Below are 27,740 nucleotides of genomic sequence, written 5' to 3' on the forward strand. Positions count from 1 at the left end.
AGAGAAATGGGGAGGAAGGGCCAGGGGCTATGCTGGGCTGTCTGGGAGCCTCTATTGGGCTGAGAAGGACTGGAGCTGCTGGGCTGTGCCTCTCCTGGATGAGGCTGTTCATGGAGGGCTCTACCAGCTCCTACCAATACCAAAGTGGGATGCCTACGGCACTGAATTATCCTGAAATGTCTAGATTCTTAGGACTCAGGACTGGAAGCAGTGGTGTGTTGGTAAAAGTTTAACAGTCCTTCCTGGAAGGGAGGAAGGGGTTCTGATTTGTATTGTTTGCTGAATTCTACAGTGGAAATAACCCATCGTGGCCAATTTCAAGCTAAAAACATGATGTCACTGCCCCCAGAGGTGAAGAGATGTACAGGATTACTGCATTAGAGAGTATTTGCCTTATACAGATCCAGTACGTGCAAACATGGAGAACAGTAAAATGTAGAATAGTTAAGATATGAAGAGTTTTGAGCATTTTTTGAGTTTTTTTTTACTTAAAAAAAGTTTATTTATTTTTAAGAGAGAGAGAGACTGAAAGAGAGCAAAAGTGGGGGAGGAGCAGAGAGAAAGAGGAGACAGAGAATCCCAAGCAGGCTCCATGCTGTCAGCACAGAGCCTGACACAGGGCTCAAACTCACAAACTGTGAGATCACGACCCGAGCCAAAACCAGAAGTCAGATGCTCAATCAACTGAGCCACCCAGACACCCCATCCCTTTTTTTTCATTATGTAAGTTGATCCACCCCCCCCCCAAAATTATTGAGATATAATTGACATATAATATTATGTAAGTTTAAGGTATATAGATGTGATGATTTGATACAGGTATATATTGCGAAATGTATATTGCAATTAAGTTAGTTAACACATCCTCGCCTAATTACCATTTTGTTGTTGCTGTGAGAACATTACAGATCTACCCTCATAGCAGCTTTCAAGCATATGATACAGTAGGGCTAACTATAGTCACAGGCTATGCTTTAGATCCCTGGAACTTATGCATCTTATAACTGGAAATTTATACCCTTGATCAGCATTTCTCCATTCCCCCCAACCCTCAGGCCCTAGCAACCATTCTTGGTTCTGAGTTCAGTGTTTTAATTTTTTTTTTAATGTTTATTTACTTTTGAGAGAGAGAGAGAGAGAGAGAGAGAGAGAGAGAGCACGAGCGGGGGAGGAGCAGAGAGAGAGGGAGACAGAATCTGAAGCAGGCTCCTGGCTCTGAGCTATTAGCACAGAGCCCGACGCAGGGCTTGAGCTCACTAATCATGAGATCATGACCTGAGCTGAAGTTGGACGCTCAACCAACTGAGCCACCCAGGCACCCCTGAGTTCAGTGTTTTTAGATTCCACAAATAAGGAAGAGCATACAGTATTTGTCTTTGATTTATTTCAGTTAGCATAATAACCTCAAGGTCTGTTGCCCTTTGTTTTAGTGTAATTTACTTAATTGTTGTTTACGTAGATTGACTTTAATAATGATCTTGTTTAACAACCAGCTTATGGCACTTCTGAAAATTCAAGTTGGTTCTGTAGCCCGGGGCTGACAGGAGGGGGTCTCCAAGCTCAACTGCCCCATTCTGAATAGCTGGGGAATAGGAGGCCTCGACAGGAGGTAGGTGCGAGAATGCATAGTCATGGAGGCATGGCCAGGACTTGTGCCTGGGTTTTCAACACATTATCTCATTTAATTCTCCCAGCCATCACAGAAGGTTGGGGATAGTAAGAAATTATTATGATTTTACAGAGGAAAAGGCTGAGGCAGAATAATAGCAAGTTTAAGAGGATAGGCACTAGAACTTAATAGATCCTGCTGTGAGTTCTGGTTCTGCACTTAGAGGATGTGAGCTTTTGGGCAAGTTCCTTACTCTGCTGGACTTCAACTTCCTTATATGTATTATGGAGCTGCTCCACTTACTTTCCAGATAGTGTTTGCCATTATCTGAGAGTGTAGCTGAGTCTGAGGAAGAGCTGATGGTTGGGGGGAGACTTGGGATCATAGCTCCCCCCACCCTGCCCCTCCCAAGAAAACTCGAAGCACCCTGGGTGCTCCTAACCCCAGGAAGGCTCAGTTCAGGGACATACAGTAGAGCAAGCTCCAGAGATGCCACGCAGGAGGGAATGTGTCACCTCCCTGCCAGGTGTGACTAGAGGAAGGGGGAGGTCAGGAAGTAGACATAGGGATGGGATTGACCTTTATTAAGTGCTTCTTCTGTGCAAGACCTGATATAGGGTAGGGGCTTCATGGTCAACTCTTAATTATCATCAGAGAGGCTGAGTAACTTGTCCAAGGCGTTGGACTGGTGGGGGGTGGGGGAGGATTGTGATTTGCCCAAAGCGGCTCAGTAAGCAATAGAGATATGACTGAAACATGGTCTAATTGACAAGTTGGGGGAACAGGGGTTTGGGAATAAGAGGGGAATCAGAGTGAGGCCTTCAGTTCTTGGCATTCTTCAAGGTGACTGGGTGCAGTCCCTTCTCCCCTGGGCTGTTCATATCCTCCAGAAGGCTAGAAAAAGAAATAGGCAGATCACTACCTTTCCCCAACCTGGGTGTTGTTTGCTGCTGCTCTGTTCCCAAAGGCCTCTTCCTTGTAGGGTTCTTGTTAACACCATTCAGGGAATACCATCTTGGCATCCTCAGCAGGGACAGGGTGGAGGCAGGAGGCAGAGGGATGGTCCTTCTCCGCTTCTCCTAGGGAAAGCCTGGTGAGGAGGCAGACCTATAAAGCTTCAGCAGCTTGGTCCACTGATGGGAGCCTGGGATGGCCAAGGCTCCTTTATTCTGTGCTCCAAGACGAGACAGGCAAGGCCTTCGGCCCTGGCCGGGTGCAGTGAGCTGCACAATGGAGAGAAGGCAGGGGGTTCAGCTTCCAGCCTCTCAGAAACCTAGCGCCTTTCTGGAGACTGGGTTGCCTGGAATCCTGGTACACTGGACTGAACCGCCCAGGGGGCTTCCTGTTCAGTCTCTTTTCCTCAAGATCAAGTGACAGCCTCTTTGTGACTTGTCTCAGGGGATACCAGAGGGGTGAGATGGTCGCTGGGCTTGGGGCTGTGGGCAGGATGCGGGCGTCTGTAGGGGCTGGAGGTCAGAAGTAGCCAGGTCACCTAGCCCCAGGTCCTCTCTGTACCTGCCCCCCAACATACCCCCAGAACCATTTCCTCATTTGCTGGTGTTGTTTCCTCACCACTTCATACGTCGTTTCTCTTCCATTCCTTCCTTCTTCCTACACCCCCTTCTTTCTTTCACTTACTCATTTAATACATATTTGTTCATTGTTCTCCTGTGTCAGGCCATGTTCTAGGGGCTAGAAACAGTGCAATGAAGAATACAATTTCCTGAGCTCAAAGATCTTCAAGTCTGGCTGAGAGACACAACTGTGAAAGGACAATGATGGTTGTCTTGGGAGAAGCCTTCAAGAATGGCAGGGCTTTCCATGATTACCAGGACCCACCCCCATGCTCTCCCCAGGCTTGGGTATTGCCTATTAAGACAGAGTCTGCTGGGCTGACAGACTTTTAGAAGAATTTAACTAAATGATGCCCCCATCCCATGGAAACCAAGTGTTTCTTCTCTCTACAAAGATTTACTAAATTCTAGAGTGGTAATACTTTCCAAAATCCTCTTTCATTGATTCCCTCTGCTTCCCACTCAGTCCTATGGCTCCTCATACCCAGATGATGGCATAGATGGAGGGAGCTTTATCGTGAGAGAGAGTTCATGGCTGCAACTTTAGCCCTTTGCCCTCGGAAGATTTCGATCTGGTCCTGTCTGGTGGCTGGCTGTACCTCATCAGCCACGATTCCATAGTAGCTCATGCCAAACCTCAAGATCAAATCGATGTGTAGATGAGAAAGTTTGTTCTTCACCCTTCCCACTTAGGGCCTGTTTGCTGGAAGTGGTGAAGTTAATAATTAAGAGTTGGCTCTGAAGCCACATCACCTCCATTCAAACCCCAGGTCCACTGCACAAACCAAGTTATCTAGATTGAATCATTTACTCTGTCTGTGCCTTTATTTTTTCCTCTGTAAAATAGAGGTCATTGTACTTACCTCAGTGATTTGTTGTGAGGACAAGTTAGTGTAACAATTCCTAGCACACAGAAATTATTAATTAAATATTATATATTATTGTTATTGAAAGGGACCTTATAAATTCTCCCACATATCCACACTTTATTACAGATATTCCAATTCAGTTAGTGGGAATTAACAGGAGAGGGAGAAAGATTTCTTCAAACTGCGTATCAGAACCCCCTAGAATTGCTAGGGTGATAACTCGTTGGTAAGCATAGGGGCCTGGGAGAAATAGAGGCAGCATCCAATCGAGGTTTTGGAGTGGGAGATGGTGGTGCGGGTCAGGGGAAGCTTCTGAGCTGAGCTGAGTCCTAATGCAGGAACAGACGTTGGACATGCTACAGAGAGTGTGTGGGCAGCAGGGATGCAGCTGGGGTGCTCCTCCATGCTGAAGACCTTGGAGAAGGCATGAAAGTGTGATGGAGGTAGACACATATAGGAAATTGGGCATACCTGTATGGAGCCTGTGCTAGTATGGAAGGCGATGGCATGGGGAGAGGGTTGGGTGCTGAGGCTAAAGAAGTCTGCAAGGGGGCAGATGTTCAGGAAGGGCACTTTGCATCTGTCTAAAGTGATGGGGCATGGGGAACCCTTAAAGGATTTTCAGGAGGGGAAAGACAGTGCTTCCTATTATATTTATTTTGAAATTGATTTCTGGCCAATTTTATGGTAATCAGAGAATATACTTGAAATGACTTCCATCCTTTGGATTTTTGGAGCTTACATTTATGGTGCAGCATATGGTCAATTTTGATAAATGTTTCATGAAGCTACACGTTTCTTTTGGTTAGTATTTGCATGGTATATATATTTTTTTCATTCTTTCTTCCTAGTGCATCTGTGTCCTTGTATTAAGATGTGTTTCTCTCCTCCATCCCAGCCTTATTGACATATAATTGACATAACATTGTGTAAGTTTAAGGTGTACAATTCATTGATTTGATCCATTGAAATATTGTAAAATGATTAAGGTACATTTCTTGTAAGCAACATGTAGGGTTTTTTTTTTAACTCAGTTTGAAAACAGGACTTTTATTAAAATATGTAGTCCTTTTGCATTTAACGTAACTACCGAAATATTTAAGTTCATATTTACCCTCTTTCCACTTCTTACCTTTAAAAAAAAAAACATTTTATTTTTAAGTAATCTTCACACCCAATGTGGAACTTGAACCCACAGCCCCAAGATCAAGACTTTCTCCACCACCTGAGCCAGCCAGGTGCCCCTCCACTTATTTTGTATTTGGCCCACCTGTTTTCTGTTTGATTTTTCCCTCTCTCAAAAAAGCATTATTTTGGATTAGTAAACAATTTTTATTAGTCCATTTTCTACTACTTTAGGTAATGCATGATTTATTCTTTTAATGATTTCCATAGATACTACAACATGAATCTTGACTTATCAAAGTCTAACACAAATGATTAGTTTTACCAATTTTCCAATTATGTTAAATATTTAGAACTCTGACTTTCTTTACCCATTTCTTTACTTACTCCATTTCTTATGTTATTGTTGTCATGATCTTTTTTTAAAACAATCATTTTATTTTATTAATTAACTTGAGAGAGAGAGTGTGTGTGTGAGTGGGGGAGGGGGCAGAGAGAGACAGAGAGAGAGAGAGAGAGAGAGAGAGAGAGAGAGAGAGAGAGAGAGAGAGCAAATCTTCAGCAAGCTCCACTCAGCACAAAGCTGGAGCCGGGGCTCAATCCCACGATCCTGGGATTGTGACCTGAGCAGAAATCAAGAGTTGGATGCTCAACACACTAAACCACCCGGGCACCCCATTGTGAAATTTAAAAGGAATTAAAGACAAAGATCGTGACAGGGGTGCCCGGGTGGTGGGATTAGGCCCCAAGTCCAGCTCCATGCTGACGACAGCTCAGAACCTGCTTGGGATTCTCTCTCCCCTTCTCTCTCTCCCCTCCCCCACATGTGCTCTCTCTCTCTTTCTCTCTCAAAATAAATAAATAAATATTAACAAAATAAATTCCACCAGACTTTATTATTGTTTTACATTCATTATTAATTTATACTTACCCATTCCTTGAGGACTTGTCATTCTTTTTTGCATCTTCATGTTTCTGTCACTGTCTTTCTACCTGAAGAATCTTATGTTTTGTTTGTCTGAAAAAGTTATTTCACATTTAAAATTTTTTAACTTTTTTCTTTTAAAAATATTTATTCATGTATTTATGTATTTATTTATTTCTGAGAGAGAGAGAGAGAGAGAGAGAGAGAGAGAGAGAGAGAAAATCTTAAGCAGACTCCACACTTGGCACGGAGTCCGACACAGGGTTTGTTCTCACGACACTGGGATCATGACCTGAGCTGAAATCAAGAGTCAGATGCTCAACCAACCAAGCTACCCAGGTGCCCCCAATTTTTTATTTTTGAAAAATTTTTTGAACTAACTTTAAACTTACAGAAAAACTGAAAGGATACTATAAAGAAATCCTGTATGGCCCATATCCAGATTTATTTTTAACAATTTCTCATATTGCTGTTATTATAATCTCGAGAACTATTTGAGAATAATTTGCAAATATCGTGTTCCTTTAGCCCTTAATACTTCAGTGAATAGTTCCCGAGAATACAAGAATACTCTCTTATACAGTAGCTGTCAAATTCAGGGAATTTAACATGACGCATTGATCTAATCCAATTTTATCAATTGTCACAATAATGTTATTTATGACATTCCTCCCTTCCAGGATTACTTCTTGCATTAATTGTTATGCTTTTTTTTTCAGGATCCTTCCTTCTACTATAGATTCTCAGCCTTTCTTTGTCTTTCATGATGTAGATATTTTTGAAGATTAAAAGCTAGTTATTTTATATAATATCCCTCAATTTAAGTTTCTTGGATGTTTCCTTATGATTAGATTCATTTTGGGCTGAAATAATATATAGATGCTATATTGTTAGGATTTCAAATATGGAGACACATTGTGTCTACCTGTTCCTTTAAAAAAAAAATTTTTTTTTAACGTGTATTCAGTTTTGAGAGACAGAGTGCGAGCAGGGGAGGGGCAGACAGAGGGAGACACAAAATCTGGAGCAGGCTCCAGGCTCTGAGCTATCAGCCCAGAGCCCGACACAGGGCTCGAACCCATGAACCTGGAGATCATGACCTGAGCTGAAGTTAGACACTTAACTGACTGAGCCACCAGGAGCCTCTCTACCTGTTCCTTATTGGTGATGTTAATTGTAATTAATCACTCGGTTAAGATATTGTCCAGTTTCTCCACTGATAGCTACTACTTTTTACTTCTGTAGTTAATAAATTCTTTATGGATAGATAGCTTTAACTGTGCAACATTCTATTTCTTATCAGACTCACTTGCCATAGATTCAGCATCTATACCAGTCAGGATGTCATCAGGAGACAGCACACCAGTAATGTGAACAGGGAAAATGTAATACAAAGAATTACTAACTAGTAAAAGGTGAGTAACTACTAAAAAGGATGAAAGACATCCAGAAGTATTAAGTGAAAAAAAAAAAAAAGCAGTTACTACCTCATGGTTCAAAGAGAGTACACATTGAAACATTGAAGGGACTAAGGATTTAGGACATCTCTCTCTCCCTCCCCCTTCTCCTGGCACCCCCACCCGGGTCAAAAAAAAAAAAAAGGCACTTGGGTGGCTCAGTCGGTTGAGCATCTGACTCTTTTTTTTTTTTATTTTTTAGTATTTATTTATTTTTGAGAGAGACAGAGTGTTAGTGGGGGAGGGGGCAGAGAGAGGAAGACACAGAATCCGAAGCAGGTTCCAGGCTTCAAGCTGTCAGCACAGAGCCTGATGCGGGGCTGGAACCCACGAACCTGAACCTGGAGATCATGACCTGAGCTGAAGTCAGATGCTTAACTGACTGAGCCACCCAGGCGCCCCAGCATCTGGCTCTTGGTATCGGCTCACGGCTAGTGGGAGCTAGCCCCGCATCAAGCTATGCACTCAAAGCGCGGAGGCTGCTTGGGATTCTCCCTCTCCCTCTCTCTCTGCCCTTTCTCTGCTCGTTCTCTCTCTCTCTCTCTCTCTCTCAAAATAAATAAAGTGTAAAAAAAAAAAGTTAAAAAAAAGAAAGTTTAAATTCAGACTTTTTCAAAGATAGTGTGGCTACCACAGAAATACACTCAGCTGCTGGTGGGCAGAGGCCACAGTTTGCATAGAAATGACAACTGGGTGGGAAGAGTGTGGACTGAATGTACGACTGTAGCTGGTGCGTTGAGGTCATTTGAAGTGCGTACTACTGGGCCTTCCAGGCACCAACCCATTGGCTCTCAAGCTGCGTGACTGAGAAAGGGCTGAAGCCCCAACCAAAGTACTTTTCTAGGGTTAGCACATCACAGTGCCCCTCTAGCGCCCTCTATTGACAAAGCCTCACATTGACAGCTGGCAAAAGAAGTTTGCAGAGTGAGGAGAGGCTTGTAGCAGCTCTTCTAGACAAATGGTCTCTAAGGCGGAAAGGAACTTCACCTCTAAAGATTTGGGAGCTGGAGCTGACATGGCGTAATTGATTGCTGCTAGACATGGATAACCAGTCTGTCTGCCGAAGGATGGGGAGTAAGACAGGGGAGATTGCATATGAGCACTTTACCATTTTTTATTTTGTTAAGGCGTTATGTCAGATGCTTCATGTATATTGCCTCGACTCCTCATAAGAACCAAGAGTTTAGTATTATTAGCTACATTATACAGTTGAGGAGATTGAGGCTCAGAGATGTTAAATAACCTGTTCAAGACAGTAGCTGAGTAATGGGGCCAGAATTAAAATCCCTGCCTCCAGAGCTGACATTCTTGCTAGACTACCACACTTTGGGTGACATTTAAATAAGTGGGATTCTCTTATAGGCCCCACCATGTGGACACCTCCAGGACAGAACCAAAGCTGGGTTTCTGAATTTATCCTGCTTGGCTTCTCTGGTGATCCCACGTTCAACAGGATCCTCTTCATTTCCTTCCTTCTCCTTTACCTGAGCTCAGTCCTGGGCAATGGACTCATCGTCGCCCTGATCTGCCTGGACATACAGCTTCACACACCCATGTACTTCTTCCTCTGCATCCTCTCCCTGCTAGATATGGGCTGTGTCACCACTACCATGCCCCAGATGTTGGTGCATCTCCTCGCTCGCTCTCAGACCATCTCCTTTGCCAGCTGTTGGCTGCAGATGTATGTGTTTGGTGCCTTGGGCCTAACTGAGTGTATTTTCTTCATAGTCATGGCTTATGACCGATATGTGGCCATCTGCCACCCACTGCATTATACTGTCATCCTCAGCTGGGGCCTGTGCATACGACTGGCAGCTGGGACCTGGGCCTGTAGTTTCTTCTTCTCTCTGATCCATACTTTCCTCACCATGAGGCTGCCATACTGTGGGCCCAACGTGGTCAACCACTACTTCTGTGAAGGCCCCTCAGTACGAAGCCTGGCTTGCATGGATACTCACCTTATTGAGATGGTAGACCTGGTCATCAGTGTCTTCATGGTTGTTGCCCCACTCTCCCTCATTCTGGCCTCCTACATCCGTATTGGCCAGACCATTATCAAGATCAAGTCTACACAGGGCCGCTGCAAGGCTTTCTCCACCTGTGCTTCCCATGTGACTGTGGTCACACTCTTCTATGCCCCAGCCACATACATCTATATGAGGCCCAACTCCAGCTATTCCCCTGAGCAAGACAAGCAGATCTCACTCTTTTATAATGTCTTCCCTGCCTTTCTCAACCCTGTGGTCTACAGTCTGAGGAACAAAGACATCAAGGGGGCTTTTCTCAAAGTGATGGGGTGGGGTAGGGTGCCCTGGTGAATTGGGAGACAGGAGAGGCCTGAGGTAGAATGTCCAATGCTAAAGAAAGGCACAGCATTTATAAGGTATGCAAACAACATTGTGCATTGGAACCAATATGGTACGTGAAACCAACATGACAATCTTGATGAACTTGCTACATTGTGGTGCAATGACAAACAGCTGCATAATCTTAGTGGCTTACAACAGCAGAAGTTCATTTATTGCTCATCTTCCATGTCAGTTGTATGTGGACTGTGGCCTTCTGCCATTGGATTCTTGGATTCAATCTGAAAAAGGAGGCTCTATCTGGAATATCCCATTCTTATGACAGAGAGAAAGTCACATAAAAACTCTTAAAGTTTCTGCTCAGAAGTGACACAGATCTCTTTGCTGATATCCTATTGGCCAAAGCAAATGATATGGTCAAGCCCAATAGGAAAAGGACAGGAAGTATCTTCTTCCTACAGAAAAGTAACATGTCATATGGCAATGGGTATGGATATATAATTCTTCTATAGTGAGAGTGGCAATAATGGGGGTGATAACATTATCTAACACAATGGCACTGGAATGAATAGAATACATGTAATCAACATGAAACATGGTAATTGTAGGTGACATGGTACATGGACATGGTAGAAGGCCAAGATGATGTAGACAATCAAAGTGGTACATGTAACCAACGAATATCTGTAGCCAAATTGAAAATTAAGCTAATGGAAATGGAACCAAGGCTGCCCACAGGCTTGACTTGGTGCATGGAATCAATGTGGTTCATGGGTCTGATGTGGTATACTCTGCATTGTGTTGTCGAAGGACAAAGTACCTGACATTAAGTGACTTGGGTTCTAGTGCTAATCTTATAACATGTTTTATGACTTTGGGCAATTCACTTTCTTTCTCTGGATCTTACCTTACTCATCTATAAAATAAGCATGTTAAATGTAGTGGTTTCTTTCTTGCCCTTCCTTCCTTCCTTCCTTCCTTCCTTCCTTCCTTCCTTCCTTCCTTCCTTCCTTCCTTCTTTCTTTTAGAAGGACAGAAAAACAGAGCACAAGCAGGGGAGGGGCAGGGAGAGAGGGAGACACAGAATCCCAAGCAGGCTTCAGACTCTGAGCTGTTAGCACAGAGCCTGACACAGGGCTTGAACCCATGAACCACGAGATCATGGCCTGAGCTGAAGTCGGACGCTCAACTGACTGAACCACCCAGGTGCCCCATATGTAATGGTTTCTAAGACCTCTGTGTCTCTAAAATTTTAGAAGAATAGAAGTTGCTGCCATTTGTAAACTATACATACATAGCCGTGACTCTCATTCTTTCAAGGAATCTAAATGACATATGAAGCTAAGAATCCTGGCAAAGGGCCTCAGAGTTAGCATGAACATCCAACTTCCTTTCAGGTTTCATTGGTGGCTCAGAGGCCTCAGGGATGAGTTGATTCAGTTCCAGTATTTCGTGAGCATCCATTATAGTCCAGCCAGTGTCAGGCCTTGGGGAAACCAAGACAGGTATATGGAGAGATTTACAGTCATGTAATTACAATGCTTCTGGAACAACCCAAGAAGATGCCACAGTAACTCTGAAGGACCAAAGACTTTACGAGAGTGAGGTTCTCTCAATGGGTGCCAGACACAGAGGACCAGACTATACCTCACCCCACTCCTATCCACCACTGCATACCTCACCACTTTGTAAGCTCTCCAGAACTTGGAGTCAGGGAGAGAGGGATGGAAACCCCAAGAAGATTAGTATTATTTCTCCCACCACTGGGATGATAGCTCAAAATGGAAACTAAACTCAGTTACTGAGAAATGAAGGTGTAGTTATCTCAGGAAACAAGTAGCATTCTGTGATAGAGAAAAATGGAGGAGGAAAGGCTGCTTCCCAGGGCCTTACTTGGGAAGGAATTAAGGTTTAGCTGATACCTGAGGATGAGAAGAGTCACCCGTGCAAAGAGCCAAGAAAAGGCATTTCAGGCAAAGGGATGCCAGGTACAAAAGTCCCAGGTCAGGAAAGAACTTTGTATTTTCTGCAGAGCTGGAAGAAGGCCCATGTAGTCACAATAAAGTGAGCAGAAGAGGCAGAGATGACATTGAGAAGTAGGCAGAGGACAGTCCTAATGAGCCCTGTAGATACTGTTTACTTTTTTGCTCAGTGCTGTGGGAATGCTCAGATTCTTACTGGGGAGCAGTGCAGGTTTAGGGATGATGAGCTCCAGTGTGAGTGTGGCTTGAGGTGACCAGAAAGGAGATGGGATAAAAGGTCATCAGGATGAGCATGTCTGAGAACTCACAGGCCAAGAGTGAGAACAAAGAACTCCCTTTTAGAGAGGTACAGAGGGTGTGGCATCCCTAGGGAGAATTCCAGGTTGAGGATCCTGGGAGGGGTGGTTGCTGAATATGGGACTAAGATGGCAAAGAGAGGGAGAACTGGGGAAAGGGAGAAGTAGGGACTTGGGCAAGTGGGGAGATGAACAGAGTCTGGGAATAATAAATGACTAGAGAGTTCTTGGCTTCTGAGGTGATAGAGATTTCGTTTCTAGTACTTAAGTGTGGAGCTGGGTGCTAGTATGGTCCTAAAGCATTTACTCAGAGGTGAAACAGGGCATTTGGGTGGGTGGGTACAGCTACACCAATAGGCTCCAGTACCTGGTATGACAAAGTTCCAGGCAGAGGGATTCAGGTAGAAAGTGAAGGGTCCCATGGATTATTAAGGTATTCCTTCCCCCATCTGGGGAGGGAGTAAGGAGCTATGTGGTTGGTGGAGAGGACTTGCTAACTGATGAGAGGTTCTTCTGGCCTTGTGGGGAAGCAGGCTGCCTCAATAATGGGGGAGAAGTCTTCCTGGATGTTGGAGTTCCTTCTAGAAGGTGGGAAGTCCACCTAGCGGCTCTTCTACAACTAGATAGTCAGGGGACAGGGTAATGGAGAGATGAGTCTTGTGGCTAAAGTGTGATAAGGTTTCATTAGTTTCTCTACTAGGACAGATTGCTACCATTCATAATTCAGGGTGATAGTAGATTTTATCTTAACAATGATGAACAACCTGTATTTTTAAGCATCAAGGCTGAGGGATGGGGTGGAGGAAAGGTGGGGACACAGTATTTTCAGAAGAATGGCTTGTGAGACATAATGAGGGTTTGGGTTGAAGAGCACTTAGTGAGGGAGACCTGGGCATGGCTTGTGAAGGTGATTATAGTGGATGGTGGCAGTGAATGGGGAGATGCCAAAAGATGTGACAAGGAAAGAAGCAAGAACACTTAATGGCTTGGGTGTGTTGGTAAAACAGAGAAATCAAGGAAGCTAGCAAGGTTTTAAGCCAGCTTTACCACTGTCTCTGCTTCCCTACAGTTTATTGATGGGAGCCAGCTGATTGCCAACTGTCATTCCCAAATCCGTGGCACTGCAGGAAGAAGTCATGGCCCTTGTCCTGCTGGAATTTGTGGGCTACAAACCAGCACAGTTCATAGGAGGCATATATGTACTTAGGGGTGGGGTTAGAAATTACTGTTGTTCAATAATTTCTCTGTTAATTTGAGTCTCAATGGGGTGGTTTTTGTGGTTTTTACTCCCTTTCCTGCTAAGTTTCCTAGAATTTTCTCTAGAGGCAACACTCTCAGATGGGCTTTTGCCTAATCACCTGGAATATTTCCCACCCTGAGCTCTAAATTTCCTGTATCCCCCTTTCTTCCAGAACTCTACCCAGTTCTCTCTAATCCTTAATCCTACAACACTGTTCTCTGGCCTAATCGAACCTCATTGTCAAGCCGTCTCTTCCCATTGTTCCAGTTATTATCTAGGCGGAAAGCCTGACCAATGCCCTTCATATCTCTGCGATTCATCCTTTGCTCCTGTGATTCGGGGGCTTGATGTGTCCTGTTAATCCTTCTATGTGGTATCTGCCTGCTCTCCCCCAGTGCCCAGCATCTCTCCTCAAGCCCCCTTCCTTACTACTTTCCAAAACAGGTTCAGCAAATGTCCTATAAGCGACTGTGAAATGCAAAGCCAAATATTTTCCTTCCAAATTCAAGTTACAATCACCATAACTTCCATTAATACCACAATTACTATTACTTTCTTTGCTGAGTTTAAAGCACCTTCAATGACATCTGTTTGGATTGAATCTGTACCACTTTCCTTGGAGCCTTCACTGTTTTATTGAGGACTATTAGTTAATGAAGGTTCAATAACTCTGAGGTTAAAGAGGCCTGATATTAATCACAAGGAGGCCTAATAGTTTTAAATTTCCTTTGTGTTTAAAGTGAGAATCTGACAATATTTTTCCATGCCATCATTTCATTGAATGCCTATCACTTGTATCCATTAGGCGATTTAGAATTTCAAATTCAAAGTCAAATTTGAAACAGAAAAGGCTGGGATAGTTCAATGGACTGTGGGAATTCAGAATCATGACAAGGATAAAATGAATGCCAGGAACTCCTGCCTCTTTTCCCCTTTTGTTCCCTGGTGGTAGAAAGAGTGAAGGCAAAATTTGGAGGAGATTTTGTGAAGGTTGTTAGGGGCTCTGTGTGAGAGCTTACCCCTCTAATTCCAGCTTCACTGGAGTGTTGCTTACCTTTCTTGGCACTGAAGTATTGTCTGCCTTTTTTTTGTATGATAGGCACTGTGTGGTCAGTACAATTTCTGAGATTCTGTGGAGCAACTTTTCTGTGCCTCTTCCAAGGTGCTGGGGACTCTAGGAGGCCACAGGTATGGGAGAAGGGGTCTGGCACTGGTAAGAGAAGTCAGCCCTACTCTGATCACTATATCCTGCTATACCTGTCAGTATCTTCTTGAATCAAGTACTCTAGTAACACATTATTACTCAGTTTAGATTTGAACAAATGTTTATTTAAAAAGCTCTATCATGTGAGAATATCAGTGAATGTATCTGAGGAGTTCTGGCTGTTTGTTATCAGGGCCTCTTCATTTGGTACCTTGAAAGGGTGTCATAATTTTTCTACAGTTTTGCCAGTTCAGAGTTCATAGGTTTCTTGGTGACAGACTCAAATTCACTAAATCCACACTAGAATGAGATATACACAAATGCCAACTTATTCATTTATAATGTTAGCTATCCCTTTCCAGAGAGCAGAATGGCCCCTCTTTTGAAGCTGAAATGATCTCAATAGTTTGCTTGGTAATGGTGGTATTAGGAAAAAGAAGTAGAGCATGACAAGAAGAATGGCAGTGTTTATGTAAAGCATGCAATGCATCAAGCACTGTTTTGAGAACTTTACCTACATTAACTTCTCATAACAATCCTACAAGGTGATGGTTTGCTGCAAAGTATGAGCTCTGCCCCAGTATGGTACGGTTTGGGTGATGTTTCATCTGTATATCAGGAGACCCTCAAAATATCTCTTCACCACAGCAGGGGCTTGCTCTGTACCCTGGGACCCACACTCCCATGAAAGTGCTGGATAGACAATGACCAATTCCTGAATCCTGTTTCTAAGGTCACTTTTCCTTTCTCTTGAGACTATGTTTCTTTAGATCTGTTCGTACTCCTGATTGAGATAAAATAAAGTCACTCATATGGGTCCTGTTAGTCTTTGTGTCCTGGCCATCCTGAGTTGATTTAATAGGCTCAATCTTCATGAACTCATTCATTCAATCATCAGATGTTAATGATACTTTGTGCCAGATCCTTTGCTGAGCCCTGGGAAACACATAAATCAGACACAGGTCCTGACTTGGCACCCTATCTACAGTTGGGTCTCTTGATGTTTGAGGATAGCTCACCTGCTGGAACCATCAACGGCTCCCACCCAGGCACCAACCTTACATATTATCTCCCATAACTCTCAGTCAGTGATTCATGCCTATCCATAGGGTGATGGGAGGGAATAGGGTGGAACATGTGGTTTCAGGTCTGGTTGTAGCCTTCTGTGCTCCAATGGCCTCACTCAGAGGCCTTGCTTGAACCTGTTAACTTGAGGAAAGCCCTCTTCACATCTTTGTTTCTAAGGCTATAGATGATGGGATTGAGAAAGGCAGAGATAATATTGTAGAACAGAGCCAGTTTCTTGTCCCGCTCTGGGGAGGCATTGGCCCCGGGGTTCATGTACATAAACATGGCAGGTCCACAGAACATGGTGACCACAGTGATGTGGGAGGCACAGGTGGAGAAGGCCTTGAGTCGACCCTGAGCTGAGCGGATCTTCAAGATTGTGGCAAAGATGCGGACATAAGAGGCCAGAATGAAGGAGAGGGGTACCAGGAGAAGGATGAAGCCCAGGATAAAATCTACTTGGTCATTGAGGGATGTGTCTGCACAGGCCAGCTTCAGAACAGCAGGGACCTCACAGAAGAAGTGATTGATCTCATTGGGGCCACAGTAGGGCAGGCGCATTGTGAAGACAGTGTAGACTAGGGAACAGCTGATACCCCACAGTCCACAAAAGATGGCCATTGCCCCACACAGCCATGGGGTCATGATAACCTTGTATCTGAGTGGATAACAGATGGCCACATATCTATCATAGGCCATAACAGAGAACAGCCAGCCCTCAGTGATGCCCAACACCAGAAAGATGTACATCTGGGCCACACACCCAACATAGGAGATAGTTTTCTTCTGGCAGATCAGATGCACCAACATCTGGGGCACAGTAGTGGTGACATAGCTCATATCCAGAATGGAGAGGACACTGAGGAAGAAGTACATGGGTGTGTGGAGGCGGGAGTCCAAGTGAATCAAGGTGACAATGAGTCCATTGCCCACAAGTGTAGAGAGGTAGAGAAAGAGGAAGATGTTGAAGAGGATTGTATTAATTTGGGAATCCCTGGAGAAGCCCAGAAGGATGAATTCAGACACAGAGCTGTGGTTGTCCCAGGGAAAGTTCTGCATTCTCCTTCAGCTGCAGAAAGAGAAATGAACTGACTAGTGGCCCAGCTTAGGATGCACATTCAGGTACAATGACCATTCAGTTGCTAGCAGCTGGTGTTTATTTGGATACTATTTGGGACTAATAGAAGTTCAAAGACTGAGGTCTAGTCAGAGTGAGGCCAGATTTAGGGAGGGGAGGGAAACCTTCATGGAATTTTCTGTTTCTCAGGCCCAAATCTTTTTTCAAGACCACCAGGGTCTCATTTTATTCTATCAGCCCCAGCAAGGCCACCTGTTTTCTTGTCTTTCAGGAGCTACAATCACATAATGCATTGCTTGGGGGCTCTTCTCCCCTAGTCCTGGCTATAGAGTGGGGTAATGATCTGAAGCTCTCCCATCCCTCTCCTTGAAAAACAAACACTCAGAACCCTTTCCTTTGTTGCTTTAACCTTCTGATCATTACAGTATAGAGGAGGTGAGTCAGAAATGTGAGAAAGATATATGACTCCAGAAACATTAAAATGTTTAGAAAAATTTTACTCAGGTCTGTGTTTCTTGAATCTTTTGGGCCTCTGGAAGCTTCCTCACATCCAATTTTATTTTAGACAAAGTTTTTCACCACTCTGCTTCATCCTGGCCTTACCCACAAATGAAGGGAAGGGTCTTCCTGCTTCACCCTAAAACTATAATAGAGGTAGAATAATAGCTATCTTTTTTTGGTTAAAGGCAGCTTTGGCATCTCTTCCCTACAACGTGGTAGGAATACCCTCCCAATGGTAATATATCCCTTGGAGTCCTTTCCTTTTCGCAGCTGAGATTTATGACAGGAGGGGAGACCCATTTAAAGGCTGCATGAATTTAGTTTATATCTTAAAAATTAGGGCTGATTCCTTGTTTGTGATGCCATAGGAGGTGGTGTGTTCTAGTGGAGCATGGGATTTGGAATCAGAAGACTAGACTTCAAGTTCTTGATGCTTCAACTGTGCTTCTGCTCAAGTAATTTAATCTCCTTGAGCCCCATTTCCTTTTCTGTAAAATCTACATAAAATTTACCAGAAGAGATGTCATGAGAAGTAATACATAATAGGTGTGAAGTGCTTAGCTCTGTGATTAGCACATAGCAGGAGCTCAGTAATGTTAGTTCCCATCAAATCCCCTTCCTCATGGTATCATTCATCAAATGGTCAACAAACACTGAGCACCTACTACCTATCAGGCTCTGTTCTAAGAGCTGAAGAGACAAGGACAAATAAGTTCTATTCCTAATTCTCAAGGAGCTTATAGTCTGGTTAGAGAGATAGAAGAGTAGAGGCACAAACCACATCCCAATGTGCTTAGCACTATGATGGAAATATGGCTAGCAGTCAAAGCTCTGTGCTAAGCACCAGGGATACAGTAATAAAAATCTCTGCCCTCAAAACGCATGCACAGGAAGGAGACAGGTAAACAATAAATGACAGTCAAATGATAAGTGCTGATGGGAGTAAGTACAGTGTCACAGGAGCCTGGATAGGCTGTGCTTCCTTAAAGAAGCACCTAGGTAGCCTTTGGGAGCTAGACTTCTCCAAGAAGAGGACACATAATGTGAAACTTAAAAGCTGAGCAAAAATTAGCTAAGCAAAGATCCTAAGGAAGAGTTTTGCAAGAAGATGGAGTTGCAGGTGCAAAGGACCATAACTAAGGGAGAGTTTTGTACAACCATGGAGCACAAGACATAAAATCTGAGGGTAGGATGGTCTTCACAGGGCAAGAGGGAAAAGAAAAGGGTATTGTGTACTTTAATAAGGAGCATGGAGTTGATCATTTAGGCCATGACAATTTGGAGATAAGTTTTAAGCAGAAAAGTAATTCATTGAGGCTTAGGTTTTAGAAATGTCACTACTTGGGTGGAAGTTAGAAGAAGGCATTGGAGGAAGACCATTTGAGGGGTATGGGAAAAAGGCAGAAGCAGCATAGCATTACAGGCAATAAAGAAGAGAAGAGATATTAGAGAGAGGTGTGGGAAACTGAATCAACAGAACTTGGTAACTGAGGGGTACATAAGATGAGAAAGAGGGAGGGGACAAAGATGAGCTTGAGGTTTCAGGTTTGGGAATCATTACAAGACAAAACCTGGGTGGAGGTGGAGGAGGGAGAGATGGCGTGAGGCAGGAAATGACTGGAAGGTAATGATTAACTCTGTTACAGACATAGAGCTTGGAACATGAGGCATCCTTGGGGATCTGACTATCAAAGAATAGGTCAGATAGCCTTCAAACTCAGGAAGGATATCTAAGTGGAAGATAAAAATTGGGGAGGTAATCAAGGCACATAATGGATGAGAACTAACCAGGACAGTCTAGAGAAAGAGCAAAGAATCAAAATATGCAGCCTGGGGCATGAACACAAGAGAGATCAGCAGTAGAAGAGCTGGGGCTTGAGCAAGAGCATCAGGGAGGCAGGGAACTTGGTTCCACCAACCAAGGAAGCTAACATCTCCAAAAGGGCCTATGGTGCCAGACACTACAGAGAGAGCAGGAGGAATAAAACTTTAAAAATATAATAATGTGGAAATTATTCTTGGCTTGAAAGTGGGAAATTTTGATGAAGTGATGAAAGTAAAAATCAGACACCAGTGGGTTTTGAAGAGTGAACTGGTCTGTAAAATGGAGTAATGAAGAGATATCTAAGATTGGGATGGACAAAAGGTGGAAAGAGTGTTTTATTTATGTTGCTGTTTTTTAAAGATATATACACGGGGGAGGGGGGAAGCCAAAAGAGAGAGAGAAAGAGGTGATATTGCAAGGTCTCTGAGGAGGCAACAGCAACGGGACTAAGTGCCCAAGTCATGATAGGCAGCTTCAGGAAAAGTACAATGGAAGGAAAGGAGGTAAGAATGAGTTGTATACAGATCTTTTACTTGTGACCACCAGAAATTTCAAGATCACCTTCCCATGGACCAGTCGGTCTCATGGGTTCTAATCCTTCACAGCCTCTCATGTAGATGGTGAGGAAGACAATCTGATCCAGTGGTTGAAAGTAGAATTTCAAGTCTCAAATGGTAGAACAAGAAGCTAATGTCAAGAAAAGAAATGTTATAGCGTAGAGCTAAAATCCTCTGTCCCTTTCTTGGATTCAAAAAGCCAACCACAACAGTTTAGGTGGGGTAGCAGTTCATTGGGCAATAACTGAGGACCGAAAGTGGATCAGTGTAAGTAAACTTTCTAAAACGTCATCATTGAGGTGACATCATTGAGAAAGGATGCTAACAGATGACACAAGGTGTCATGGAATGTGTCTGGGGTAGCCAGACTTCATGTAGGGCATCTTTTTCAATGGTGGGTCCACATTTTAAAGGGAGTGTGGATATGTTGAAATAGGTTATAAACAAGGGTCTGGAAACCATATCATATGAGGAAGTGTTGGAGCAATTGGGTATGTTTACCATGTGGAATAAAAGGTGAAGGGCATTCTGGAAGCTGAGGGCCAACTCTCTGAAATGTTTTCATGTGGAAGACGGATAAGACTTGTCCGGGGTGGTCTTAAGAAGTATAGTTGGGAGTTACACTAGGGAGACAAGATCCAATGTAATACAACCAGCTGACATTAGAGAGGGCAGTCCACAGATAGAATCAACTGTCCTGAAAGGTAGTGAACTTGCTCATCCTGTGAGAGGATCAAACAAAATGTCAAAGTGCATTGTGACCAACCTGCTGGTAGAGAAGGAGTGTCTCTGGTCTACTCTATTTGGAAGAGTTGAAGACCTTGACATCCCTCTGGCAGCTCCACCTGGACCTGATATCTGATGCCTGGACTATTGCAGTAGGCTCTCAATAGGCCTCCCATCCCCAGTCCTTGCTACATACTCAGTGACCAGAATATGGTACAGAATTGGAGAAAAGAGGAGTATAGAAGGAAAGAGAAAGAAAGGCCAGGAATAGATTAATGGGGGCTCCAAGCCCACTGTGAGCCTCCTCTCCAGCCACCCCAGGAGGTTTAATGACAGGATATCAGTATCCTGTTTGGAAGCAATCACCTCCCTCTCCTTCCCAAATAAGAGCATTTCAGGTCTTCTCAGTTCTAACATCTCCCTCCAGCTCCCACCTTCTATAAGTCATCACCCCCACTTCTATCTCTCCTACCAGGGCCTCATCCTAAATCCTCTATGGAGAGCCAACTGCTTCAGTTCTGTAGCAGCAGCCTTCACTTCCTTCCATCTCTCTCCCCCTCAACTGAGGAGCACACCCAAAAGACAAATAAGGAGGGAGAGGGAGAGAGAAAGACAAAGAGACTGATCACTGTACAGAGAGAAGTCAATGAACACAGGAGGACAGAGGTCAGGAAATCGAGCAGATGCCCAGGAGGACCTATGTGGATGGAAAGGAGGCAGGCAGGCATCCAGTGAGACAGGCGGGGACAAGTGAAAAGCATCAAGCAAGCATGCCCAGGGGTGGGACTGCATGGCTCAGGCCCCTGCCTCTGCCCCTTTACTCCTTACCTGTCACTGGGCTCAGTGTGGGATGAGCCAGGGGCTTGTTGGTTCCCTCTTTCATAATCTGCTCCTGATCCTCAGGGAAGACAAATCAGGTAGCTTCTTAATGAGCTTCTGTGCCATGGGATTCTCCAGGCCCCATCACAGCCATCCCAAGCCCTGACCACACTTCACCTCCCCGGACTGGCACTCAAAGCCTACACACCCAGGTCCCCTGATCCTCCCAGCTCAGCACCCCTCGCTCCCCATGGGCTTCTTCTTACTCTGCCTCAGAGTCCAAGGGGACAGATGTGTGGGTGTCAATTACTGTAAGTGCATTGATTGAGAAGTGCAAGAGGTGAAGGCCAAGCATGCAGACCAGGGAAGGCTTCCATGAGCCATAAAGAATCCACAGGTGTTTGAGGGAAAGGGGAAGGGCAGAGAAGATCTCTGCTCTGCTCTCAGTCCCCAGGACCCTGATCCACTCTCTCCATCATGCCCTGCTGGATCCTGGCCTGTTTTGTGTTCTGACATCCTGTGGTCCCCAAAGACTATGGCTCCCTGCACTGAAGACAATATACCAACAATTGTGAGATATTTCACAGAATCTGGCTCCGGATGAAACAACTGATAAATATTCCACATGGGAATGAAGCCCTGAATAGTCGGAAGGCCTGAGATCAAATCCTGGTTCTTCCACTTAGTAATAGTGTAGTATTAGACAAGATAGCAGCCTTCCTGTACCTCAGTTTCCTTACCAGTAAAATGAGGCAATAACAGTATAGGGTAGCTGTGGGAATTAAATATGATCGAGTATGAAACAGATGTAGTAAAATGTGCATATCATTTATGCTTGACATAGCTCCCCAGTATATATCAGATGGTTGATCTGCTTGTCCCACAAACGTATATTTTCATAATGAGACTTAGAGTGATGAGGGACCACAACGTGTCCTTCTCAGCCACCAGCTCTGCTTCTTACCTGGGACAGGACACACAGCAGGTACCTCCTAACTGTGGTCAGAATCCATCCCCATCATAGATGGGAGAGACAGCCCCTTGGATGACATGAAGTGAGAAGACTGAACTTACCTTCTTTGATTTGAAATCACCATCGCTGGAGTCAAACACTTGGGCTACTCAGAGATGGTAATGGAGTCATCTTATTTTCAAACTCTGGTTGGTGGCAACTGCCTAGAACACTGGATCGAGGCAGAAACTGAGTAACCTCAGGCTCATGGAGAGGGACTGCCATGATCGTTCAGTAACACCTGCCATGAGCCCTGGAGGGAGGTTAGCAGAACATGAAGGTGTTAATATGGTGTTTCAAAAGTCCCCTTGAAGTTTTCATCATCCCTTCTATTAGCATGTGCAATGCAACTCAGCAAAGTGTGTCCCCTACTTAACACTGCCTGTGTTCATCCAGGGGAACCCTCCACTGGCTTTCATCCTTCTATCTGCAAGCTCCCCCTTTAGTTTTGTTGAAGAGAAAGAAAAAGAAGGTATTGCGTTATATGAGACAGAGCAGAGGGAGGGGAAGAAAGCACTAATTTTTTTTATATTGTCTTAAAGAAAAATCACCTTCTTGTGGCCCACTTCCCTGACAGTTACCACCCATTCATTTCTTTTCTCCCCTCTGGAGGAAGTCTCCTAGGGAGGGTGGTGTGCATTTCCTGTCCTACATTCTCTCCTAAATGCACCGCAGTCAGGTTTCACTGCCATCATGTCACTGTGCCTGTTGGTTTAGCAGCAGCAGCCAAGAGGCCATCTCAGCTTCTAATCAAACAGAACCAAGATTTTCTTCCCTAGTGAAAGGAATTCCCCTTTGAGCACTAGAACCTCCAAACACACCAAACCCAAAGTTGCAGAGATAGAAAGCAGAGATTTCTCTGGAGTGTTAATTCATATATTAGAGAGAGGGACCACTCGCATCACACCTGGACCTGTGTGTCCCCTCAGAGGAAGATAATACCACATAATGATTGCTGGTTTAAGTCATAAACTGCACTCTTTATGATGGCATTACAACCTTACAGGATGTTTTCTCCCATGTGGCAAGATAACTGAGACTTCAGTAGGTAATTCCTTCGTCCTGTTAGGCCCAGATATTTCTGGGTGTTTGGGCACAGTGGGTGGCCATTGAGTTCTGCCAGTATAAGGCCACTGTTACACCTTTTTTTTTAAAGTTTAATTTTGAGAGAGAGAGAGAGAGAGAGAGAGGATGGGGTGGGGGGCAGGGAGACTGAGAGAAAAGGAGGGAGAGAATCCCGCGCTGTCAGCACAGAGCCCCCATGGAGCCTGATGCGGGGCTTGAACCCACAAACTGCGAGATCATGACCTGAGCTGAAATCAGGAGTCAGACGCTTAAGTGACTGAGCCACCCAGGTGCCCCTGTCATACTTTTCTCTGAGGGAAAGTGTGTTTCCTGGTCAGAGATGATACTGCATGGAATACTATGGCAATGGATAAGACACTCTATAAGACCACTGATCGTGGGTTGTCAGACATGCTGCCAGCAGGAAACCTGAATATGAGACTATCCCTGGGACGACATATTGTAGCCTCTTTGTGATGGAAAGGGTCTAATGTAATTTATGTGTCACCAGGTAGCTGGCAGCTACCCCAGGGAATGGTACCACATCAGAGGCTCAGCCTCTGTCTCTGCTGCTGGGGCCTGGCACACAGCAGTGGCAATGGCTGACTCAGCCTTGATGAGGCCGAGTTCACATGGCTGAGTCCACACATATCCTCTGTCATGCTACAGTGGCTGCTTTGTAGAGCAAGCACTTGTATGGTTAGGGAAAGAGGCTGACTGATCTACAGGTGGATCATCTAGTCCACCTGATTATCGAGAGACACCCCCGCAGTGGATGCTCACTGTGTTAGCACATGATTATCCTCATATTCTGGGTCTGTGAGAGGCATATCCACATAACCTCTTCTAGACCCCTCATCATGAATCCTCTAATCTTTTTCTACCTGGCCAATCTTCCATCCCATTAGCAACCGCCCATGAAATAATGTATAGCCACACTTGAGGACATCTATACACATACTGTGTGATTTCATTTCTGTACAATTCTTGAAATGATGAATTAAAGTGATAGAGAACAAATAGATAGGTAATGGGGTGAGAATTGTGGGGAGGGATGGCTACAAAGGGGTAATATGTGTGGCTTTGTGGAAATGGAATAGTCTGTGATAAAATATCATAGAACTCGTACTGATTTGCTAGGGCTACCATAGCAAAACTCTGCAGATTGGAAGAGTTAAACAAAGGACATTTATTTTCTCACGGATTTGGAAGCTGAAAGTCCAAGGTCAAGTTATTTGGTCTCTCCTGAGGCCTCTCTCCTTGGCTTGTAGACAACTGCCTTCTTGCTGTGTTCCCACATGGTCTTCTCTCTGTGTGAGCATCCCTGGTGTCTCTTGTGTGTCTCAATTTCCTCTTTTTACTAGGGTGCCAGTCAGATTGGATGAAGACCCACCCATATGACATCATTCAACTTTAATGATCTCTTTAAAGGCTCTATCTCCAACTGTAGTTATATTGCAGATGAGGGCTTCAACATACGAATTTGGTGGAAGAAAGGGGAGACACAATTCAGTTTGTAACAAAACTACCCAAAAAACTGAAGGTATATAAAAAAACTTGTGGAATCTGAATAATGTCTCTAGTTTAGTATTGTAACCAATGTTCGTTTCCTACTTTTGACAATGTACTATGATTATGTAAGATGTTATCATTGAGGGAAGCTGGAATTTTAAAGGGCACACCAGAATTTTATGTACTATTCTTGAAGCTCTCAAGAGCATCTTAAATTATTTCAAATAAATTATTTTAAAAATAGCTCCTGTGCCCTGCCTGGTGGATACTGAATAGCTATGAGTCACCATGTGACTTAGCAAACAAAACAGCCCATAATAAATCGTGTTACCATACCCACTGAACCATCAATTTGGTCATGCACAGAGTTCCATTATATGGGTCATATTTTAGTGTAATGTCTAAGAAATATTTACCTAACACTAGATCATAAAGATTTTCTCTTATTTTTTTCTGAGAGTTTTATGGTTTCGCAGTTTGCATTTAGCTCTGATCAATTTTAAGTTAATTTTTGAATAAGGAAGAGGTTTAAATTGAGATTTATCTTTTTCTCTATACTTCCAATAGTTCCAACACCATGGGTTAAAAACACTATCCTACCAAGGGGTGCCTGGGTGGCTCAGTTGGTTATGCGTTTGACTCTTGGTTTCAGCTTAGGTCATGATCTCACAGTTCATAAGTTCAAGCCCCACATTGGGCTCCGTGCTGACAGTGCGGAGCCTGCTTGAGATTCTCTCTGTCTCCCTCTATCTCTGCCCCTCCCCTGCTCCCTTGCTCTCTCGCTCTCAAATTAAATAAATAAACATTAAAAAAAACCACTATCCTATCCTTTCTCTATTCAATTACTTTTTCCAGTTTCATTAAATATGAATAAATACTTTTAAATACTTTTGTGACCTTTTCTCAACTCTCTAATCTATTTCACTGATATTTGTGTCTATCTGTACCAATACCAATGCTGCTGATTACAACATCTATACAAGTCTTAGAATTGAATACAGGTTCTTCTACCTTTATTCCTTTTTTCCCCAAAATTTCTTTAATCTAGTTCCTTTTCCTTTTTATATAAATTTTCAGATTTACTTGTTCATATCAACAAAAAATCCTGTTGGAATTTTTATTGGAATTGTATTAAACTGCAGAATAATTTGAGGGAGAATTGGCATCTTTGCTATGTATCATTTTTCAATCCAGGACCATGAAATGTCTCTCCATTTATTTACTTCTTTGATTCTTTTCATCAGTGTTTTACAGTTCAGCACAGATACTGTACATGTTTTGTTAATTTATACCTAAAAGTATTTAATTTCTAAGAAGCTGTCGTAAATAACATTATATAATTTTAGTTTCCAATTGTTCATTGTTACTATATGGAAATATAATTGCTTCCTTTGTGTTAATCTTGCATTCTGTAATGTTGCAGCCGCCATTAATTAGTTCTAAGAGTTTTAATGTAGAATCCTCACCTTTTAAAAAATGTTTATTTAGGGGCGCCTGGGTGGCGCAGTTGGTTAAGCGTCCGACTTCAGCCAGGTCACGATGTCGCGGTCCGTGAGTTCGAGCCCCACGTCAGGCTCTGGGCTGATGGCTCAGAGCCTGGAGCCTGTTTCCGATTCTGTGTTTCCCTCTCTCTCTGCCCCTCTGCCGTTCATGCTCTGTCTCTCTCTGTCCCAAAAATAAATAAAAACGTTGAAAAAAAATTAAAAAAAATATTTATTTATTTTGAGAGAGAGAGAGCACACAGTGTGAATGGGGGAGGGGCAGAGAAACAGGGATGGGGAGAATCCCAAGCAGGATCCTTGCTGTCAGTGCAGAACTCAACACAGGGCTCTATCCCACAAACCGTGAGATCATAACCTGAGCCAAAAATCAAGAGTGGGACACTTAATCGACTGAGCCACCCAGGTGCCCCTTTGCCCTTTTTTTTTTTTTTTACATAGGCAACTAGATTATTTGTAAATGGAGGCAGTTTTACTTCTTCCTTTCTTATCTTCTCTTTTCTCACCTTATTACACTGGCTAGGACTTCCAGTACTATTTTGAATAGGAGTTATGAAAGCAAGCATCCTTATTTTGGCACTGGTTTTGGGGGGAAAGCACTTAGTCTTTCACCATTATGTATGATGTTAACTGCAGGGTTTTAGTTAAGTGTTTCTTGTCACAGAGAGTAAATTTCTTTTTACTCCCAATTTGCTGAGATTTCATCTTGCTTTTTTTTTTCCAATTATGAATGAGAAAAAGGACATTCCAAGCCACATGCCTTGAGTCTTATGTAAATATATTTGAATGACATGTTAGTAGTTCTTGATGTCAGAGAGACTCAAGGCCAACATAAGGGTTAGACCCTTTAAGATCTCTCCCAGCTGAGTGTTCTATTGTAGGGCAAAGGGAAATAAAAAGCTTTCATCTAGACAGAAAGTAGTTAGGATGCTTCCTGAAGAAGAGACATGGAGGAGAGAGCTCTCTGGGTGGATCAGCCCATGCAAAGACCTGAGGAGTCAGGACTAGCTGGAGGAGAGGGATCATGGCAGGATATGGGGGGATGATGTGGGACTGCTATGGGTTTCTATTGCTCTGAGAGCCTGAAGAAGGAAGTCCCATTAGCTCCAGCAAATGATCCTTACTTGCCACCTTTAATGACCCCAGAGCAATTTTCATAACAAGCCCCCCAGAAACACAATCATCATGTCTTGTTAAAAATTTTTTTTCTTCAGGCAGTCAAGGCTCCTTCCTCCCCAGGGCTTCTCTCCTTAGAGGCTGTGGCCTTCATGGGGGAAACCCTGGAACTACAGACCCTTCCCTCCTCACAGTTCCACATCAGTCTTAAAGCTCCCATTTCTTTCATGCTTGGGGAATGCTAAGAGCACTCTAGGCTGGCAATTCCCCTAAACTTGTCTTCTGGAAAAACCTGTTAATGAGCAAAACACACTCTTAGCATTTAGTAATCTTTTGGGCTTTCTTAACATTCAGATGATCCTTGGTTTACAAATA

At 43.7% G+C, this 27,740-nt stretch overlaps 2 protein-coding genes across 2 annotated transcripts; one reads left to right on the forward strand and one right to left on the reverse strand.

Annotated features, from left to right (window-relative positions):
- The first annotated feature begins 8,491 nt into the window (after positions 1 to 8,491).
- Positions 8,492 to 9,877, forward strand: LOC106970165 (olfactory receptor 2A12-like). Its single transcript, XM_015066743.3, has one exon. It carries the CDS (start codon positions 8,930 to 8,932, stop codon positions 9,875 to 9,877), a length of 948 nt encoding a protein of 315 aa, XP_014922229.1. The 5' UTR covers positions 8,492 to 8,929.
- A 5,602-nt stretch (positions 9,878 to 15,479) lies between these two features.
- Positions 15,480 to 16,714, reverse strand: LOC106970183 (putative olfactory receptor 2B3). Its single transcript, XM_015066759.3, has one exon. The coding sequence runs from the start codon at positions 16,712 to 16,714 to the stop codon at positions 15,767 to 15,769; it is 948 nt and encodes a 315-aa protein (XP_014922245.1). The 3' UTR covers positions 15,480 to 15,766.
- Positions 16,715 to 27,740: the final 11,026 nt, after the last annotated feature.

Source organism: Acinonyx jubatus, chromosome C1 (genome assembly GCF_027475565.1).
Source record: "Acinonyx jubatus isolate Ajub_Pintada_27869175 chromosome C1, VMU_Ajub_asm_v1.0, whole genome shotgun sequence".
NCBI classification, from domain to species: domain Eukaryota; kingdom Metazoa; phylum Chordata; class Mammalia; order Carnivora; family Felidae; genus Acinonyx; species Acinonyx jubatus.

Bases quoted from the DNA above. Each gene is read 5' to 3' on its own strand.
- LOC106970165 (XM_015066743.3), top strand. From the start codon at position 8,930: ATGTGGACACCTCCAGGACAGAACCAAAGCTGGGTTTCTGAATTTATC.
- LOC106970183 (XM_015066759.3), bottom strand. From the start codon at position 16,714: ATGCAGAACTTTCCCTGGGACAACCACAGCTCTGTGTCTGAATTCATC.